Source organism: Falco naumanni, chromosome 3 (assembly GCF_017639655.2).
Source record: "Falco naumanni isolate bFalNau1 chromosome 3, bFalNau1.pat, whole genome shotgun sequence".
Classification (NCBI taxonomy): domain Eukaryota; kingdom Metazoa; phylum Chordata; class Aves; order Falconiformes; family Falconidae; genus Falco; species Falco naumanni.
Genome location: NC_054056.1, coordinates 59,498,821 through 59,518,907, shown reverse-complemented (window position 1 = coordinate 59,518,907; position 20,087 = coordinate 59,498,821). Strand labels below are relative to the sequence as shown.

The following is a 20,087-nucleotide window of genomic DNA, read 5'->3' as shown; positions in this document are numbered from 1 at the left end:
GAGTAATTAATTTATGCACTCCTGATAAATGGTTGGTTGTACGTTTATGTGAAATGCATTTTATTTCCTTCAAAATATTCCATCTGTATTTCATGTCATGTCATAATTCATTTTCTCAGTTGGTTGTCGTTGTACATTATTATTTTTTTAATTAATATTAATCAGTTGGTTTCTCATTTTATCTTGCATTCCATTCCTTACCTTAACAATTCTTAACTCATGTTTTATTTTATAACATTGGACATTTTAGTAGAAATTACAACTCCACAATGCACTGACTCCCTTTTTAAAACTTTATTTCCAATCCCTTGTCATATTGAATCATATTTTCAGTGTTATGCATTGGTATGTCCTTGACATTCAGTATCTATATGGTATATCTGTTAAATTTTAGTAGTAGCCAGCTTATTACGAGACTTCTGGTGGTAATCGATATAGTTGTGTTTGAAGCAGTAAGTAAGAAAAGTCTAGTTGGGTCACCAATGCTGTTCTCCTGTGTTCTGCTTCCAAGCACATCTCTCTTCTGTCATGTTCCATAAAGACCACAGTCATTTAAAATCTCCATGCAAACAAATTTTATCTAAAAAACTCTTCTTAAAAGAGTATAGGTGGGGTAAAGGAGCATAAAGTGTAAAGGAGTGGGTTCCTATAGCTTAATTCACTTTTCTGGACCTTTTTTTGCTCTCCTGCTGTAATTAAGCAGGACATGGGTGTTGCGTGATGTTGCATTCCTTGCCAGAACAGAAAACATTTTAAGGTGAACCGCTGAAGAAAATCAATTATGTTGGAAAACAAATTCTGCATGCATAATTGAAGATAGCTCGTAGCACTTGTGTGGCTGTTCTTCTCAAAGGACAACTTGGCATTAACGATGGCAAATTATGACCTGGGCTTAACACTAGTTTCCCTAGTTGTTTCAACAAATCAGTGTGCAGGTCTTGCATTGTGAAGCAGCGTGTGGCCTGGGGCCCCCTCAGCATACAGAGCAGCCCCTGGGTTGGTGTGGCAGACGATACTGCCTGTGGCAGCTGCTGGACAAGTAGCAGGCACTTCCTATAAAAGTGAGCTAGGTTGTGGCTTTGTTCCAGTGTCCTCGTAGGATCATCCACGTTGTGTTAAGTATTTAAAACATAATGTTCCACACTGGGAGGTAAATCTGGAGCCTGGCTTGTTCCTGGTGGCTTGATGGAGGTTGTGGAAGAGTCTGTCAGTGCTGGTGTTGCACTGCATGCTGACCGTTCCCATAGGCCAGGTGCTGGCAAAACCACTGTCAGGTAAAGTGCTATTTATTACATTTATTATATCCTCTGTTAAGCATGCTGCTTGGAGGATATGAGAGATGGCAAATGATCTGTATCTAAAGCTGCTGGATTTTAGAAAAGTCTCTTTACAGATTATTCTTAACAGCAAGTTAATTGCACTTGTGGAGAATGACACAGGTGTGATTATTCACCAGAATAAAATGCCACCTCTGTACCTACAACATGCCATGCAGTGTCACATGTTGTTGGACCATAGTTCTAACTACAATGTTTGGAGTTGGGCTACAACAAGCAAAGAGCAGGTTTTCCATTTGGTTTAAGGGAAAGACCTTCATTCAGGCTCCAGATGTCCAAAATTTTGCACACACATTTTGCATACTGATCTTCTAAACATATGAGCAGTCCCATTGAATTCCAAAGTCTTGTTGCATTCAGTAGGGTTACTTATATCCTTAATACTGTGCATGTGGGTGATCTGTGTAGAATCCAAGCTTTTCTTGCACTGAATCTCCAAGTGCATTTGCGTATCTGAAATATTTAATCATTCTGACAAAAGAAAAAAAGGAGTGCAGGAAAGTACAAAGCTGCCCCATAGTCAAAGTATCTTGCCATTTGTTTGGTTTTGGTTTATCTACATTTGTCCTGCAGTTATTAAAATTCCCATTTACCTGTAGCTTCTGTGAGAAAATGACTCACCTTGAAAATGGCATCAGTTTTGAAGAATAGGTCAGCAGTTTTTCAGTGCACTTTATTGTGCTTCAGGTTAATTCTGGTCATCATTTCTTTCCTATTGGAGCAAGCTGTCTGCCTGCATAACATCCACATCTTGTCTGGAGGGACAGAGGTGGCCCAGGGCACCCACAAAGTGTCATGGTGGAGCCCATTGTACCGTTTCTCAGTGCTGAGATGGGAAGAAACACAAGCAACAAGCGTAAGTAACAGTTGGAAACGCCCCGTTTCCTCACTTCTGTGATTTGGCTTTTGTCCACATAATGTTTTGACACTGAATCTGCTCAGTGCTTGAGCTGAATTTAGGACAGAGCAGCCCCAAATCTGACACATAACTAGTAAATGAAGATGTATGTCTTAAAGATGTGTGGTTGTTTAGTACTTATGCTTCTGGATCTGTTTTCCATTTGTTGTAGGGTTTTCAAGGGTTTGTGCTGAAAGTATTAGAAATACTTGATAAAATACTGAAATTTAAAAATGGCAGTCAGAAATGGTTCCTTTAAGTGTGAGTATTATTTTTTGCTTTTTGAATATGAGTAGCACTGAGACTCTCAAAAAAGCATACAGATAAAGTATCAGCACCTGCCAAATTAAGGAATGGCTTTTGCTTTCAGAGTTAGGGTGTTTTTTTCACAGTTATGTTGTAAACTTGTGCTTTTTGGATTACTTAATTTTTTTGTCAATGTGCCCCTCCACAAAGTAAAGTAATTATTTTTCTGAAGGATGCGTGAACTTTGGGTGCTTTGAAGTCTTAATGGGTGAAATGCTGTTGCAAGACAGACATTTGTTAAGGGCAAGAGATCAGTATTTACAGTGCTGGTGTTAGGACTGGATTATTTGTAATCTAATTAAGAAGGTTACTAACAATTTGAAGAGATTATAAGATTAACCATTATCTGTGTGTTTATTTGATTAAAATAAATACCCACAGATTTGGCTGCCATACCTGTGCTCTGGTATTTGGGATCAGAAATCCCATTTAATTGGGAGTAGAAAACAAACAACTTTGTGGTTTGATTGTGTTTCTGTGATGTCTTTAACAAAATGTGTCATCCCTAGTTAATCTTCACTCTATGTGCACTGAACTACAATGCACCTTATTATTGAAAGCCATTTGGGAGAAAGGTTTTTTGGTTTTGTTTTTGTTTTTTTGTAGGGGAGGGAAGAGCGTTTTTTAAAATACTACACCATTAATTTAAAAATTAATTTTTTGAGGTACTGGGCAGAGACAGTAATTCTATAGGATACTTCTTTGCGCAGGGCTGGGGTTTCATCTGTAACTTTGTAGTTTAGGTCTGGTATCACTTAGTGGAGCTTCCCAGATTCATTGTTTGAAAAATGTGCAGCTCTGTGTGACTGAGAGTTTCATGTCATTGAGGAGACAAGATCCCAGAAGCTGAAGTGAAAGATCTTCATTCTTCTTCACACCTTACTTTAGATCCTTCTGGCTTCACCTCCTGAGGGCAGGGCACTCACTCTCCCAAGTGACAGTACGAGGAACTTTTATGTTATATGTATATACATATTAATACAGACTTTCCTCGGGAAAAAACCAACATTTTGAGATCTAAACTGACAAGTGGCTTTGGAGTTCTGACATTTATGCCTTATTTGTATATTTCTTTTTAGCCTTCTCCAGCTGCTATTGCATAAATCTTCCACATTTTTACCTCTAATTGTATGAGTGAAGAGGACATTCGGAAGTTCAGCTTCCTTCTCTGTGTTTGTTTTTAGGAGCTTTAGAAGTTGTCTGGGATTTAAAATTGGCCTCAGTGGATTTTTTTGATAAAGTAAGCTTTTATCAAGCTTCTGCCCTTCCTTGCAGGTGTGTACATGGTACAAAACAACAGCTCCTACGAAGTGGCAGGGTGACTCTTCAGCTGTAAAGGCCAAAGTTGTTCTCACAGTAGCACCATGATACACCCTAAGGGGTGATGATGTTGGCCGCAATCCTGCAAGGAGCTGCCAAGCTTCCAGGTGGCTCCACACAGGTGCTCAGGCTGGCTCGGGCGCTGTGGCTGTGTTGCAGCACCAGCACAGCATGCACAGTGCTGCTCAGCCCCCTCCTTCCCTAGCTCTCCTGCCTCGGGCCATGGATGGTGGGCTGGCTCTGGCAGTGAGCGTCCCAGCACAAAGCCCACGCCAGGGAGCAGCAAGGATTGCCTGCGGTGCCAAATTTTCTGTTACCCACAAACCAAGACCCCCTTGCTCCAGCTTTTCATAAACCAGACCTCTGAAATGACAGCCACCTGTTGGGTATGGGGTAGAGAGATTAAGAACAGAAGCATAACGTAATCTTTAAAGTAACTTGCAGCAGGACTTAATCAGGTTGTTGCATAATTATTTTCCTCATTCCTCAAACCCAACTCATTGTATTGTTTTAATGGTACAAATGCACTGGATGCTGAAAAAGATTGATGAAGGTTGACGGGAATGGAAGGAAAGGTACAGAGAGTACAGAGTTAGGAATGCTTTTCACAAAATGCCATATTAATAGTAAACATTAGTGTTAACATGACCTGCTGTCAAATGTACAGGTAGTAGGGTTGTAGGGCTGGTTTTGAACACTATGTTTTACGACCCTTTTTTTGTTCAAATAGCTTGTAACTATTAAACGGAATTAGGCCAATTATTAGCAAGTTGGACATGGTCACTGTATCCTTCTCCCTTCTATTTTTGTAGTAACAATTCATCTCATAGCTTCACCCCTCTCACTTCCTCCAGCTACCTGAGACAATCACTTAGCCAAGCAGTAGGTGTTACGGCCAATTGCCTGGATACATTCAGTGGCTAAATATATGCTGTTCTAAAATGGGCAGGATAATGGTGGTTTGATGGAAACATTTCAGCAGTATCATTTGTAAAGATACAGGAATTTTCTTAGGAGTTTAATGGTTGTGTCTAATGTTTTTACCACACTGCTCTAATCCTCTGCTTGATGTTGTTCTTATTTGCACCTGGTAATTACTGAGGCAGCTGATCACACACAGATACTTAATCTGATACTGTTTTTCATGTACAGCTCCAAAGTGTGTTGTGCATGGGAATAAGAAGGATAACCCGTCTGCTCTAGATTATAAGTAGGGAAGCCCTAATAAATTCTGGTGCATGGTGTGAACAAGTTGGGAAAGAACAGGCTTTGAGTCCTTCCCATCGAAGGTGAAAGGTTACCGTGTCTTCACTCTGACAAAGGGAAGGCAACAAGTCTACCTCTGAATGATGGGTGAAGTGGTTCTGTTGGCTGTTTTGGGGTAAAATGCTCTGGAAGCGCTGCAAGGAAGTCAGTCCTCATCATCCTTCTGTCATTTAACTCCTGCACCATTAATTTTTGCCCTGTTGTGTAAGTTCTGTGCCTTGAACACTGACAAGGTAGTATCCTGTTCCAGTGAACCTGAGAATATGCTGGTGGACCACACAGCAGCCCTGCACACTGAAGGGCTGCTCATAGAGTTTGTGTACAGCATGACCTTTACCTTTTGTGAAACATGTCCTTCACACAAGGTGAAGTTATGAGAGTGCAGTGTTAGAGCTGGGACAAGGGTTAAGGAGTCCAGAAGAGAAATGATCTACCACCACACCTCATAAATTGCAGTAAGGAAAAAGAAATTTTACCAGGTGTTCTGCAAGGTCTGCATTAACATTTCCTCTGTTCCCACACTGTAGGAACCTGGTCACCTTCCTCACTTTTCCATAGACCAAATTTTTAATTTTTCTAAGTTTGCACTGATGGCGTACTTCACGTCTTACATCCAGCCCTAGAAAGCTTCTTCCCCTGCAGGATGTGTGTTAGGAGCCCTTATTCCTCAAATGGTGGGTATCTATGGAACTCTTAACTTCTGTCTTGGAGCCTCCTAAGACATCCTCGTGAGCTGTTCCTGTGATCCAAATGTTAAGCCTTGGAGCTAGCACCAGTCCTCCTGTTTAACCCCAACACTCACCAGGACTCCAGCCATGTCAATTCTCTGGGTCATGTCAACACCTGACAAACACGTGGTAGGTGAAAGCAAACAGATAATGCTTTCATTTTGCTCAAGATTTTAACATGCTGTTCCTTTCATTTACATGTTATAAAAAATGCATAGATCTGAAAACAGTAACAAACATGCATGTGTGTTTTTCCTGGTCAAGAGCGTTTACCACCCTGAAGAGTTCACTTTTCTTTATCTGGGTTTTCTGGGGGCTACTGGCATCCTCTTTTTTTGAATCATCTGGTTTGACTTTTAGACCTGAAATCTCTTGGCAGCAAGTTCTCTTGCACTGAGCTTGGACTGATGCCACAGGTAAACAAAAACTTCTCGTGACTTCCTTTCAAGTCTGCGTTTTGTTACCTTTGCTTCTCCTGTTTGGAGATTTTCTGCTTTCTCTTTCATCAGCCTCCTATAGAAAACTCCAGTCAAACTGGTTTTTCCTTTCTGGCAATCACCGTAGCAGACTTACTGTTCCAAACCACTTCCACTGGAGTAAGTGATCTCTAATTTCCAACAACCGGTGCCGTTTCTAACATGGATTTGGCATTCTTTAGGGCTTGCAGCACTTGCTGGATTTTGTGTACACCAAGAGGATATCCACAGCACAACAGTTGTTGAAAACAAAACCATCAACCAGAATATGTGAGGTGCACTGAAATAAATTTTCCATATCACAGCAAGATAAACTTGCAAGTAACAGGAAAAGCTGTATTTGCAATGTCCAGGGAAAATACATTTTGTTAACTTTTGACATCCCCTGGCAACCTTGTGGCATATAGTTGGTGCTTGTAAACCTGATGCATTTACAGCTCCAAATGCTATCAAGGTTTTTTCCCACAGTTCAGCTTTCCTGAAAATAAAAGACCAAGTTATTTTTGAAGAATTGACCTTTGAAGAGGTGGAGGTGAGATCTTCTATGCATTTTAGTTAGTGGAACATAAAACCAAGATTTTGACCCGTCATTCTATCTAAAGACACGTTCTCCAGGTCCTGATGGGACAGTTGCATTCTGCCCATGTGTGCCATCAGATGTTTCAGGTATTCTCTGTTTCCCTTCCAGTGCTGGCCTGTCTAGTTCCTGGAAGATGTTAAACAGTTTCATTCAGGCAGCAGATAAAGAGATCTGCCACACATCAGCTCACAAATCAGTCAGGATCCAGATCTGTCTGGATAATGCAATAGAAGCTTTCCATTTTCAGGTTATAATCTTCTGGTTCTCTGTTCAAAATTCCACTTAAAATTGCAGAATGTGCTCTATACAGCCTTTACATTGTAGAACTCAAATCAGTGTCTATATAAAATGCTCCATGGTGTATCAGTATGCATGTGTTTATCTGCCTAGGACTAGGGCAAGGGGAAATGTAACCGCCATTTTTTAAAAGGGAAATAAGGAAGACCCATGGAACTACTTGCCTGCCAGTCTGACCTCTGTGTGCGGCAAGATCATGGAGCAGATCTTCCTGGAAACTGTGCTATGGCACATGGAAAATAAGGAGGTGATTGGTGACAGGCAGCATGGCTTCACTAAGGGCAAATTGTGCCTGACAAATTTGGTGGCCTTCTACAACGGGGTTACAGCACTGGTGCATGAGGGAAGAGCAACTGATGTCATCTGCCTTGACTTGTAGAAAGCATTTCACATGACATCCTTTGTCTCTAAACAGGAGAGACATGTATTTGATGGATGGACCACTTAGTGGCTAAGGAATGGCTGAATGGTCACACACAAAAGAGTTCTGGTCAACACTCCATGTCCAAGTGGAGACCAGTGACAAGTGGCATTCTGCATGGGTCGGTACTGGGACCGGTGCTGTTTAACATCTTTGGTTTTGACATGGACAGTGGGATTGAGTGCATCTTCAGGAAGTTTGCCAACACCACCAAGCTGTGTGGTGCAGTCAACACGCTGGAGGGAAGGGATGCCATCCAGAGGGACCTTGACAGGCTTGAGAGGTAGGCCTGTGCAAACCTCATGAAGTTCAACAAGGCCGAGTGCAAGGTCCTGTACCTGGGTCAGGACAATCCCAAGCACAAATAGAGGCTGGGTAGGGAGTCAATTGAGAGCAGCCTGAGGAAAAAGACCTGGGGGTGCTGGTGGATAAGAAGCTCAACATGGCCCAGCAGTGTGCACTTGCAGCCCAGCGAGCCATGAATCCTGGGCTTCAATAAAAGAAGTGTGACCAGCAGGTCAAGGGAGGTGATTGTCCCCTCTACTCTGTGCTCATCAGACCCCACCTGGAGTGCTGCATTCAGCTCTGGGGCTCCCAGCGCAAGACAGACATGGGCCTGTTGGAGCGAGCCCAGAGGAGGGACACAAAGATGACCAGAGGGCTGGAGCACCTCTCCTGTGAAGACAGGCTGAGGGAGTTGGGGTTGTTCAGCCTGGAGGAGAGAAGGCTCTGGGGACACCTTATAGAGTGGCCTCCCAGTACCTGAAGGGGGCCTACAAGAAAGCTGGAGAGGGACTTCTTACAAGGGCACATAGTGATAAGACAAGGGAGAATGGCTTTAAACTGAAAGAGGACAGACTTAGATTAGATACAAGGAAGAAATTCTTCACTATGAGAGTGGTAAGGAACTGGGCCAGGTTGCCCAGAGAAGCCGTGGATGCCCCATCCCTGGAAGTGTTCAAGGCCAGGCTGGATGGGGCTTTGAGCAAAGTGGGTCTAGTGGAAGGTGTCCTTGCCCATGGCAGGGGCTTGGAACTAGATAACCTTTAAGGTCCCTTCCAACCCAAACCATTCTATGGTTCTAGGACTGTCCTGTCATAAGGAAGAAGAAAGTTCACTTAAGTCAGTGGATTCAAGCTGGTGTGAATGTGATCAGAAGGAGGGTCTGCATGTGCTGGTCTAAGCCTTAGATTTTATCAGTGCTTTATTCTTAGTCTGTGTTTTGCAGCAGCTCAGCCAGTTGCCCCCCTGGGAATAAAACATCTGATCACATGCAGTAGAAAAATATTATCCCTTTCAAAATAAATAAATAAATAAACTTTCCTCTCTCTTTTTGCCCATCTCCTTCCGTCTTTTCTGAGATCACACATAGCAGAAGTTGCAGATGATGAGTCTCGTTTTTGCTGGAGCCTGTTAACCTTTCTGTGTGAATGACAGTTTTCCAGATTTAAGTCTTAGTCAGTGTTTATGTTAAGAGGAGGGTTAATGATGATCCCCATAGGCCTCTCACTCAGAAAGCAAAAACATCTGCTAAGCCAAAAAGTGGTTACTTTGCTAAATTTAGAAGGAAGAAATGCATTTCCCAAAATTCACACTGCTTCTTAACAAATTTAGGGAACCAGTGGGGGCAAGCAATTATGGAAGTCATACTGTTTATTCATTTTTTAGCTTAGTTCATGTATTTTCAATTTAAAAAATAAAATGTGAATGCTGTTATTAAAGCAGAAAGGAGGTACTACTCATATATCTGAAACGTTTAATGCAGTTGAACTTTTTGTGCATTTGTTTAGGTTAACAGCTGGACACATACCAAAGCCTGCAAAGCTTAGAGATGTTCTACAGTCCATACTGAGAAAGTGGTGGTGAAGAAAGATTAAAATGGATGTCTGCTAGGAAACTCTTAACTGAGCCCATACACTAGGAAGGCTCCTCTACGGATTTTAGCCATCTTTATCCTGACCAAATGCGCTCCTAATTGCTGCCAGCTGTCTGGCTCCTTGCGGCTAAGGGTAACCTGGTGAATAGCATACCAGCCCTCAGTTGCCACTGTCATCTATCTTTGCTTTTAATGTCTCTTCCAAAGTCGTCATCTTTAAATAGGGTTTAAAATAGCATTTTCCTGCTTCATGGGATTACAGGGGAGTAGAGTTTGCTGGTACCGATAAAGCGTCCCACGATGGCTTCGCTCTTGATGAGTTTGTGGTGGCCGGGGCCACAGCCAGCAGCAGCCACGGTTGGCACAACAAAACAAGATGGGTTGTATGCCTCCCTGTCATGCTGCTGGTGCCACCGGTGGGCAGTACAGGCACTGGGACAACCAGGTGACATCACTTGTGTATCTAGGAGAGATCTGCAGTCTGCAGCCAAAGACCCTTCCCAGTCTTGTTGACCCTCTCGCTCTGAAGCAAACGGACCATGGCCAGTCACAAGGCTTCATCACAAGCTGTACAACCCCAGCGGGCATCACTCGTCCATGCTCCCCAGGGGCTGGTGGGTCACCCACCCCCAGCTGCCCACCGGCCATGGCCCCCCTTGCCCCAGGCAGAGGGCTGGCCGGACGCTGTAAACCACAAATACTAGAGCCTGCCTGGCCTGTATACGAGCCAGCGGGTTTCAGGCGGGTTTCCGGCGTGACTGTACTTTGCTCTCTCTCTTTCCCTCCCGTTTAACCTTTTCATCTCCCGACACAACGGCTGCCTTGCTGGCAAGCCCTCGGGGGGGTGGGGGGGTGGGTGCGGGCGTGTTTCCGTGGGTAAATCCCGCGGGTTTCTGGCACCCTCCAAGCAGCCCTTTGCCAGCCCGGGGTCAGAAGGCGTGAGGCCTGCGGGGAGGCACGGTGGGTTCTGGAGATCTCTGTTGGCTGCACCTGTATTTCAGCAGCACGCTGCTGCGGGATACCGCAGCACTTCAGCCTGCTGATGCGTCACGGTGGGGGGTGGCGGAGCGGCCGCCCAGCCTGGGCCGGGTAGGGCCGGGCAAGGCAGGGCTGGGCCGGGCAGGGTAGGCAGAGCAGGGTAGGCCGGGCAGGGCAGGGCCGGGCAAGGCAGGGCCGGGCAGGGCAGGGCTGGGTAGGGTAGGCCGGGCAGGGCAGGGCTGGGCAAGGCAGGGCCAGGCAGGGCAGGGCAGGGCCGGGCAGGGCAGGGCTGGGTAGGGTAGGCCGGGCAGGGCAGGGCTGGGCAGGGCAGGGCTGGGTAGGGTAGGCCGGGCAGGGCAGGGCTGGGCAAGGCAGGGCCAGGCAGGGCAGGGCAGGGCCGGGCAAGGCAGGGCCGGGCAGGGCAGGGTAGGCCAGGCAGGGCAGGGCCGGCAAGGCAGGGCCGGGCAGGGCAGGGCCGGGCAGGGCAGGGTAGGCCGGGCAGGGCAGGGCTGGGCAAAGCAGGGCCAGGCAGGGCAGGGCAGGGCTGGGCAAGGCAGGGCCGGGCAGGGTAGGGTAGGCCAGGCAGGGCAAGGCAGGGCCGGGTAGGGTAGGCCGGGTAGGGTAGGCCGGGCAGGGCTGGGCCGGGCAAGTCAGGGCCAGGCAGGGTAGGGTAGGCCGGGCAGGGCCGGGCCGGGCAGGGCAGGGTAGGGCAAGGCAGGGCCGGGCAGGGCAGGGCCGGCAGGGCAGGGCCGGGCAGGGCAGGGTGGGCCGGGCAGGGCCGGGCTGGGCAAGGCAGGGCCAGGCAGGGCAGGGCAGGGCCGGGCAGGGTAGGGTAGGCCAGGCAGGGCAAGGCAGGGCCGGGTAGGGTAGGCCGGGTAGGGTAGGCCGGGCAGGGCTGGGCCGGGCAAGTCAGGGCCGGGCAGGGTAGGGTAGGCCGGGCAGGGCCGGGCCGGGCAGGGCAGGGTAGGGTAGGCCGGGCAGGGCAGGGCCGGGCAAGGCAGGGCCGGGCAGGGCAGGGCCGGCAGGACAGGGCCGGCAAGGCAGGGCCGGGCAGGGCAGGGCCGGGCAGGGCAGGGCAGGGCCGGCAAGGCAGGGCCGGGCAGGGCAGGGCCGGGCAGGGCAGGGTAGGCCGGGCAGGGCAGGGCAGGGCCGGCAAGGCAGGGACGGGACGGGCCGAGGCCGCCCCCTGCAGGCCCGCCTGCGCCGCGCGGTGCTGGCCCGCCCTGCGGGGAGCTGCGGCTGAGGCGCGGGGCCGCGCTGGCGGGGAAGGAGGCGCCTTCCAGCGGGCGGCAGCGGCAGGGAGGGCCGGGGGCTCGGCAGGTGCCGGAAGCGTGTGACAGGCGGGGGCGACGCGCCCGTTTCTGATCCTTTGGAAAGACCTTCTCGCGCCTCGGTGGCGCCCCCGGGCGTTGCGGCGGGTATTTCCTTCCGTAGCAGCTTTGCGCGGGGCGGGGAGCGGCGCGGCTGAGCCAGGCGCCTTCGCCGCCGCGCCCGGTGCTGGGCGGAGGGGGGCGAGGGGCGAGGGGCGAGGGGCGAGTCTGCGCTCCGCAGCGGGCTGCGCGTGAGACAGTGGCTGCTTAAAGCTGACAGGAACATCCCGAGCCGTTAAATTTTACCAGCGTCTTCATAGGGGGTTCTGCTTGTATTCTCAGCAAATGACTTGAGAAAATCAATCCTGTAGGGATTACAGTATTACTGGGGGCTGTTCTCATTATGTTTTTCTCATGTTTTACCGGGAAATGTGTCAGAATAATGTGAGCTTGCTTGAAGCCCAACCGTGGAGCCAGAGTTATTCTTGAAACTATAAATCTGTAGTTTCCTATTTAAACTTTGCATGAAGAATTAACAGGGTTGTCATTCCTTAAGTGATTAAAAAAAAAAAAAAAAAAAAAAAAAAAAAAAAAGATTTTATGGAAAGGAAAGAAGAAAAAGTTCAAATCTTTATGCTTTCCCTGATAACAGCAACAGAAAGAAAAAGAGGTATTTTTTCCCGTTTTAGCTCTGTAGGGGCCTGGGGTGGGTGTTCTCATTGTGAAATGTCTGCATCACCTGTGACTTAGTCCAGAGGGTGGAACTGTGGGTCCTGGTGGAGGCTGGTTTCATGGAGTACGTCTTCTGCTGGGTTTTGAGCCTGGCTGAGGAGTCTGGAAAGCTCTTGATGGTCCATCAGAAATGCAAAGGTTTGCTGACCCCGACAGCTTCCTTAAGGATAAATTTGGGATTCTTCACTCTGACAACTTAAAGCCACAGCCTTAAAGATTTGCCACGTTACCTTTTCATTTTACAGAGACAAGCATTTTGATGTGGGTTTGATTTTTGTTGTTGTTGTTGTTTTTTGTTTTCCACAGCAACTTTTTGATAGAAGGCCATTGAATTGTTGGGGTGAGAGAATAAAAAATGCTTGAAGTAGACAAGGATTTACTAAAATGCTTAGTCTGTGATATTGATCTGCAGTTTAGCACTTCATCTTTCCAATTCTTTGGATGTCGAAATACAATTACAAATATAGCATGGCATTTCTGTCTATTGTATTGTTCTCAAGACATGATTTTTCTTTCAATTGTGACTTTGTTTGTGGGGTCAGAATATCTATACAGAGCCACATAGTGATTTACCCTGTGAGAAGCAGATTTTCATGTACAATTACCTCCTCTTTATTTGTGCATTTATGATTCCGTTTTTCAGAAATTCTTACATGGCTGCTACTGCTGCTCAAATTGCCATGGTTTTTGAAGAGAATAATGCTTATTGATAGTTCCCACATGCACTGGCAGGCACATCTAAAACCTGTATTTTTGTGTTCACAGCTTGCATAATATAGAATTTAGAGATTGCTTGTCAAACTAAGTGTCAGCTGAGTTTCCTAGGAAACTCACCGAAGATATTTATAAAACTACAGATCAGCTTAATAATAGATACAATAATGTCAGTAGCTCGTGATTATTTTTTTTTTTACTGTATCAGTCCATTTTTTCTTTGCTTTAATTTGTTGGCAAACCAAACTGCATTTCCAAACAGAGCACTGAAGACCTTCCTTCCAATATATTGCTTAATTTATTTCGAGGAGGAAAAAAAAAAAAGTAGTTTGTGCTGTTCCATGTAAGGAAATATAAAACACCCTAAAGTAAAATTAAGAAAAACCTAAATATCATACTAATTATCAGACTGAATTCTTTATAGATAAAACCACAGTTGTGGTGTAGAAATATAAATATTATATCATATGTTGTAGTTTTATTCACAGTTGAGTTGAATGTGTGAGTTTAAAGTTCATTGCACATACATGCAAAGCAGTCACTGCGGAATTAACATAAATCCTGAGTATAGGTTTCTATAGAAGCTGCATAAATAGAGGACCTGTCAGTATTTTTAAAAAGCATAATTCTGTGAAAACAGTTTTATCCCTGAGCTGAAAAAACCCAGCATCTAAAAAGCGAGAATGAGTGATGCTGGTGTCCATTTTTACTCATTTTTCTGCTATTGTGTTTTCCTCACACTGATTCTTTGAGCGCAGACATGAGCATTGCCACAGTTTGGAGGTACCTTTGGTTTTTAAGCACTTTAAATTGAAATTTTAGTCACGTACATTTAAAATTTGGTGGGGTGTATATTATGTATATGTATAAAAGAATGTATGTTATGCCAGAACATAATTATTAGAGACATTTAGGATTAGTAGAAATTAACGTTCTTTAGAAAGCAGTTTAGAAAAGTGATTCTAGTTTTCACATTTTAATACAGTAATGAGAATGGTGTTGCTGTATTTAGTAATGAGGCAGTACTGACTCCTTATCTCATCTGGAGTTACTTGTACCTACGTACGTATTTGCCTGTCAGAGCTACTTTTTGGTACTGTGCTAATTAGCCAAGTAAGGAGCTGTTATGAAGGATATTCAAGAATATATTTTCTTTTGAAAAAGTAAGAGTATAGCTTTTTTGTGTTGCCTTGTCTAGAAATCTCAGTGCACTTTTAATGTAGTTGCAAAAGAAATCTTAGGAAGTCTGTCCATCAGACACTGAAAAGATTAATTTTCTCTGAAGCTATGAAATTTAGCCAAATCCTAGTAGGAGTTGCATGTGGATTTCTTGGATGCTAGTGATATCATTGCAGCTTGATACAACAGGGTAGCAGGTAAAACCTTGTAAATTACTTATTTCCATATAGATCACATGTGGTCAGCAACCTTACAAGCATAAAATGTTACAGCGGCTATGTCAAGTGATACTTCTTAAGCGCGTGATACTTGCCAGAGCTCGCTCTCTCTTAACTGCAGTGTTGCAGTTTAGAGTATTTGAAATGGATCCTTTTACTGGGAGGAGATTCTAATGAAGATTTCCAAATGTGAAATGGATCCTTTTACTGGGAGGAGGTTCTAATGACGATTTCTAAATGGAAGACCTCTTGGGCTGATACATAGGACGTGTAATTAGGAGACTTAACCACATTCTCAACCCTGCTATGGATTATTTGTAGTGTAACTCAGCATTACTCACTCCTCTGTTCCTCACTATAATTTGCCTGTTTTGAACATGCAGATGCTAGCAACTAATAACCTTCTGAAGTGCTTGTTGTTGTATAGGTGAGAGATGTGGATTGGTACTAAATACCATGTTTAATCATTTTGGGTAAATTCTGCCAACATGACTTTGTTATTGGGGAAACAAGGTGTATTGTCTCTGATTTATACATCAACTCCAGAAGGAATGCTTCTGCCAGAAGAACACCAATTCACTCCATCTTGTGAGGTTTGTGACGGAGTCATATTTATGCACAAATACTTGCTTCTGTCCACACTCTTAAGCAGAACCCTTTATGTGTCAGCTGTAGTTGAGAGGCATTTTCTCCACAGACTTCTGTTGCATTTACTGATCCTGAGCTATGCAAGCGACTGCGCTGCCTGCAGCAGCTTGCAAGCTGTCCCTCAGGCTCCTGCCCATTTTCTGCAGGTTTGTTTAACCTGCTGGCATTGCCATCTTACTGTGCTCAGAGAGCAGGATTTACCCCTCTGCTAACCTTTTACCCTGATGAAAACTGTCTGTTTCTGGGCCTGTCAGATCAAACTGTTAAGAAACTGGAAAGAAAACTTTGAAACGCACTTGGAAATACAGGAGCGCTGCCTGAACAGGAGTGTTAAGGAAAATTACTCTGTGTTTAGGAAGAGAATCAGCCTGGAGGCACTTTTGATTTGAAGTTTTTTGCCTTCTTTTGTCAACTCCTGTGCTGCAAGCAGGAGATGAAAGTTGTGTTGATGACAGGTGTGCCACTTAAGGTGAACTTTAATGATATAAACATCATTTCTTTAAAAAGCAGCCATTGCTCTTCTCTGGTGTTAGCATTAACTGCAGGGCTAACTGAAGTTAAACTTTGCTTAATCAATATTCTCAAGATGATGAAAATCATCTGACCAAAAGGTTCACTCTGTATGCAGCTGCTTTCTCATGGTGACTGCAGCTGATAAGAGTGTACTTTTACATCTTTGTATATGTTTATGGTGGCTTTTGGATGGGGATGAAGTTTTGTAAAAAGATGCTTTTTCTTTAGAGTTTGTTCAGTTCAATTTTGTTGTCGGGCATCCATTGTGTTACGCTAAACAGTGATTTTTTTAAACAGTATGCTTAGCCATCACACCTTGATCATCCAGAAGGAAAAGCTGGGTATTCTGACTGTAGATACCATATTTTGTTTCCCTATTATAACAATGGAGGTCCAAAAAGGACAAATAGTATAAATAAATTTATACGCAGCATATTTTCTTGTCCTTTCATATCCGTGAGAAAGTGCTATGAGAATTGCAAACAGGCTTTTAGGGGGGCATCTTCTCAACTGGTCAGTGTGTGTGACCTCTGTGTTAACAGTGAGTCACATTGTAAGTCAAGAGTTTGCTGGCTTTTTTTTTTTCCTCACCACAATTAAGCAGATTCCACATGCACACCCAAGTAAAATCGGAAAAAACTTGCCAGTTGAGAAAGAAATCTTGATAATATTGTAGCAGGATGAGTCAGCTGGTGGGGTATTCACTGGCAAATACCAAATAACAGTGCAGAAATTCCAGATAGCTTCTAAGTCATATAGGCAATCTGGGGAAAATGAGCCAGCTAGGCTGACATGAAACCTAAGAAATGGGTGAAAGTGAAAGAGAACCTGCCTATTTTATATATGCATATAAAAACACATTTTTATGTCCTTAATACTACCATTGTAACATGTTCTAGGAAAGAATTAAAGCTTCAAAAGATTTTTTTAAGTAATTGGAGAATGTGGTTCCATCTTTTTCTTTTTGGTTTCCTTTTCTGTTGCCCCTCCCTGCAGTTGTAAGGTTTTGTTTCACTTTATGTATCAAACTGGGTTGGCAACATAAAGGGTCAGACTGGTTAACCTCCTCTTCTTGTCCGATTTGCTCTCCAGTTCTTGTGCTTTAGTTGCAATGTTCAAGGGCAGCATGTCAGTCCAAAGCTATTCCTTTATATTAACAAGCATTTCTGCTAACATTACTGAGACCATAATTAAATAACATTATGCTAGATTAGCATTATGCTAAATAAAGGCAACCCTCCACCCCATTTACTTTTTTAAAACCCAAGATCTTTTTTATGTCTAAACAACCATATCATGTTATGACACATGGTTAGTCTGGTATTTTTTAGCGGACCTCACAAAATTATAACATTTAATTGCATTTGGACCATTTGTGGGTACTGCATAATGGTAAGTGTAGAAGTGCTATATTGGAACGAAGTCTGGGTAAAAAGTTGTTCGGCTCAGAAAATGTGACCTCAGTCAATGTAAGTAAATTATCGGGCTCGTACCTTTGCCTGTTGGACTTGTGTTTTACTTTGCAGCAGGAGCCTAAACCAGAAAAAGTAGTGAAAAGTGTTATACTAAACGGTATTTTACATATCTAAGTGCATGTTTGTTTTTCTTGTAGCTTTTTAGAAAGAATTGACAGCGTCAGCATGGATGACTACACACCCACAGATCAGGTTAGTATAACTAACAGGGTAGGTAGGGTCTGAACCAAGACTCCCATTTGTATGAATTCTTTATGTAATTTATTTTAGTCCCAACAGCAGCTGAAATAAGGCATACCACATAATATAAAAATACAGTCTACCTGTTTAAGTAATGGATATTAAAGAAGAGGAGGCTTTTTGCTGGTGCAAGCTTGTCTTTTACTGTTGTTATATGTAGGTCGGTGATTCCTGTAATACATCTGTTAGTTATTTCTTCTTGCTCCATTCTGTGTCCCACAAACAAAGCAAAGGGAACAGAAAACAAATGTAAAAGCCTACAGTTTCCCTCGCCTTCACCACACAGAAGCAGTGTTTTATTTGAATGGTGAAGGTGATGGAGACCCAGAGGGAGGCTTACCGTGTCCATCAGATGGGTCATTCAGAGGCAGAAGCCTGCAGTGGATCTTGTGTTCAAATGCAGGGACGAGCAGCAACAGCAGACCTCATGAACTTCTCTGCGGGCATGCAGACACCTTCTTTCCATCTCCTATGGGCAGCATAATTTCTATTTAAGCCTTATTTGCAGGACAGTACACTCTTTCGTTTTTCCCAGATGTCATGATGCATCTTGATAGGGTGCTCTAATGACAAACACATTCAGGAAAGTTAAGACTGAAGTGGTGCAACCTTGAAGTAAAAAAAGAGTTTCACCATGGTGCACAGCTTTGCATGCCTTCCCTGAGCTCAGGCTGTGTTGTTTCCTTGGGCAGATGTCTCTTTGGCACACTTGTTCTGAGGTTGTTATTTTTCACTGCTAGTATCCCACTGTCATCTAGTAGTCTCAGCCAAGATTGTGGGCCATTTCGTAAACTGCAAATACAGGTGGCAGAAGATAATCCCTGCACTGGGTAATTCAGTCTAACTGTGCAAGGTGTATAATGCTAAAAAATACAGTTGCTACATCTCATTGTGCAATCGGGGGCTGAAATTCAGAGAAACGAAGTGACTTGCCAGAGATGACACAAGGAAGTGTGCAAAGTAGAGCCTGTTCCTTCCAACCTGGTTCAGGACTGTAACCACAAGCCTGTCCCATTACTCTGACTGTATCCTGAAACAAAAGGCAGTAAAAAGTAGTATGCATTGTATTATAAGGCAAAACTTGTATGGTCAGCCCAACGCAGGATCAATTATTAAAGCCCTCAAGACATTTTCAGACCAAAGCAGTAGCACTGTGTCTAGACCTCATGGTCCAATTTTAGCATTGATATCGCTCAGCTGGAGAGAAAAGTCAATGAAGCAAAGCCTCATTTTTACTTGCGCTATTTCTGTTAGTGTTGACCTGTTTGTTCCTGGGAGGCCTTTCTCTACCTGGAGCAGTCATTCATCATCTAGAAATTTTTCCTGATACTTCCTTTGAGGAGGAATGCCCTGCGTCTCCAAGGGTCAGAAGATGCCTTTGTATTTGGCCGGCAGAAGGCTTTTGCTCTAAAGGAGGGATTGTCTTTTGCTTTTGGTTTTTCATCCTTTTATGCTCTATCAGTTGTCCTGCTGAATTAACTAGTAAAAATTATGACTTTCCTTTTTTCTCTTGCTTGCTTTAAATTTTTTTTGCACCAACCCAAAGTAACAACTGAGTCCAATAACAAATAAAATCCGCAAGTGACAGGAAATGACAGTAATATATAGAAAACTTAAAATAATTAAATGATTTGCCTTCAGACGAGTTCATGCAACTGTCAAAACAGACAAGGTTTGCCAGCTACCAGAGTACTCGAATCCGTAGGTGGTAGGGTGGGGGAAAAAGGCAAGCTGCGCTTGGACACTGCGCCACTGGCTGCCTCCTTCCCTCCCCACTTTCACAGCTGCTGCGTGGCCGGGAGAGCTAAACTAGACCAAGTGGCCCTTCCCTTGGGAAGGGAATGCTCCCTGGGCAGGCATCCGTGCTGAGAGGTGGCTGCTCAGAGGGATTTATCCCCATCAGGTAGCCAGCAGCTTTCTGCAGCTTCCAATTCTGTTTGCACCCACTGTGCTGGATAGTCAAGGTTAAAAATGCTGCTGGTGATGACAATGGCAGACAGTGAGCTAATTGCCTGAGGTATGCATCATAAATTGCTTTTGCCTACTTCCTTTGAGATGCTAGGAAATTAATATTTTTTTTAATTATTAGAAGAATGTTATTTAAGTTGTAAAGTACTGCTAGTTTGAAAAATAAGAAAGAAATGTCAGATTTATGTACAACCTAAATTCTGTTCCCCTGTGCTCTGTAATAGAGCTTTAATTGTTCAGTCACAAGCTGTTATTTCGATAGGATTCCTGTCTCATTCAATACAAAAGAGGGCAGAATTAAGGTTGCCTGGGAAACTGTAAATCTGGAGTTTTCTAACATTTGAATACTTGACTTTACAACATGAATAACATTTTTCTTAGTTTTATGTAACTTCAGAATTCATTATCCACGTCACATAAAAAATTGTGTGACCGTCAATAACAGGTTTCAGTGGGCAGTAAGGAGAATGTATACAGGGTCTCGTGCTTTCTGAGTGTGCGCAGCCAAATGCAGAGATGATGTTTGTGTATATCCAGTGTGTCAGTATGGACAAACACAGTTTACCAACAAGTCTGATTGAACTTTAATGAAATGGAACATTTGAGA

General features: G+C 44.2%; 1 protein-coding gene across 3 annotated transcripts in view; it reads left to right on the top strand.

The window, feature by feature from the left end:
* Nucleotides 1-20,087, top strand: part of GNAL (G protein subunit alpha L) — a 194,585-nt gene that overhangs the window by 164,854 nt on the left and 9,644 nt on the right. For all 3 annotated transcript variants that reach the window (XM_040586252.1, XM_040586253.1, XM_040586254.1), the window contains exon 6: nt 17,410-17,464. In XM_040586252.1, coding sequence (XP_040442186.1) covers nt 17,410-17,464 — 55 coding nt within the window. The remainder of the gene's footprint in view (nt 1-17,409; nt 17,465-20,087) is intronic.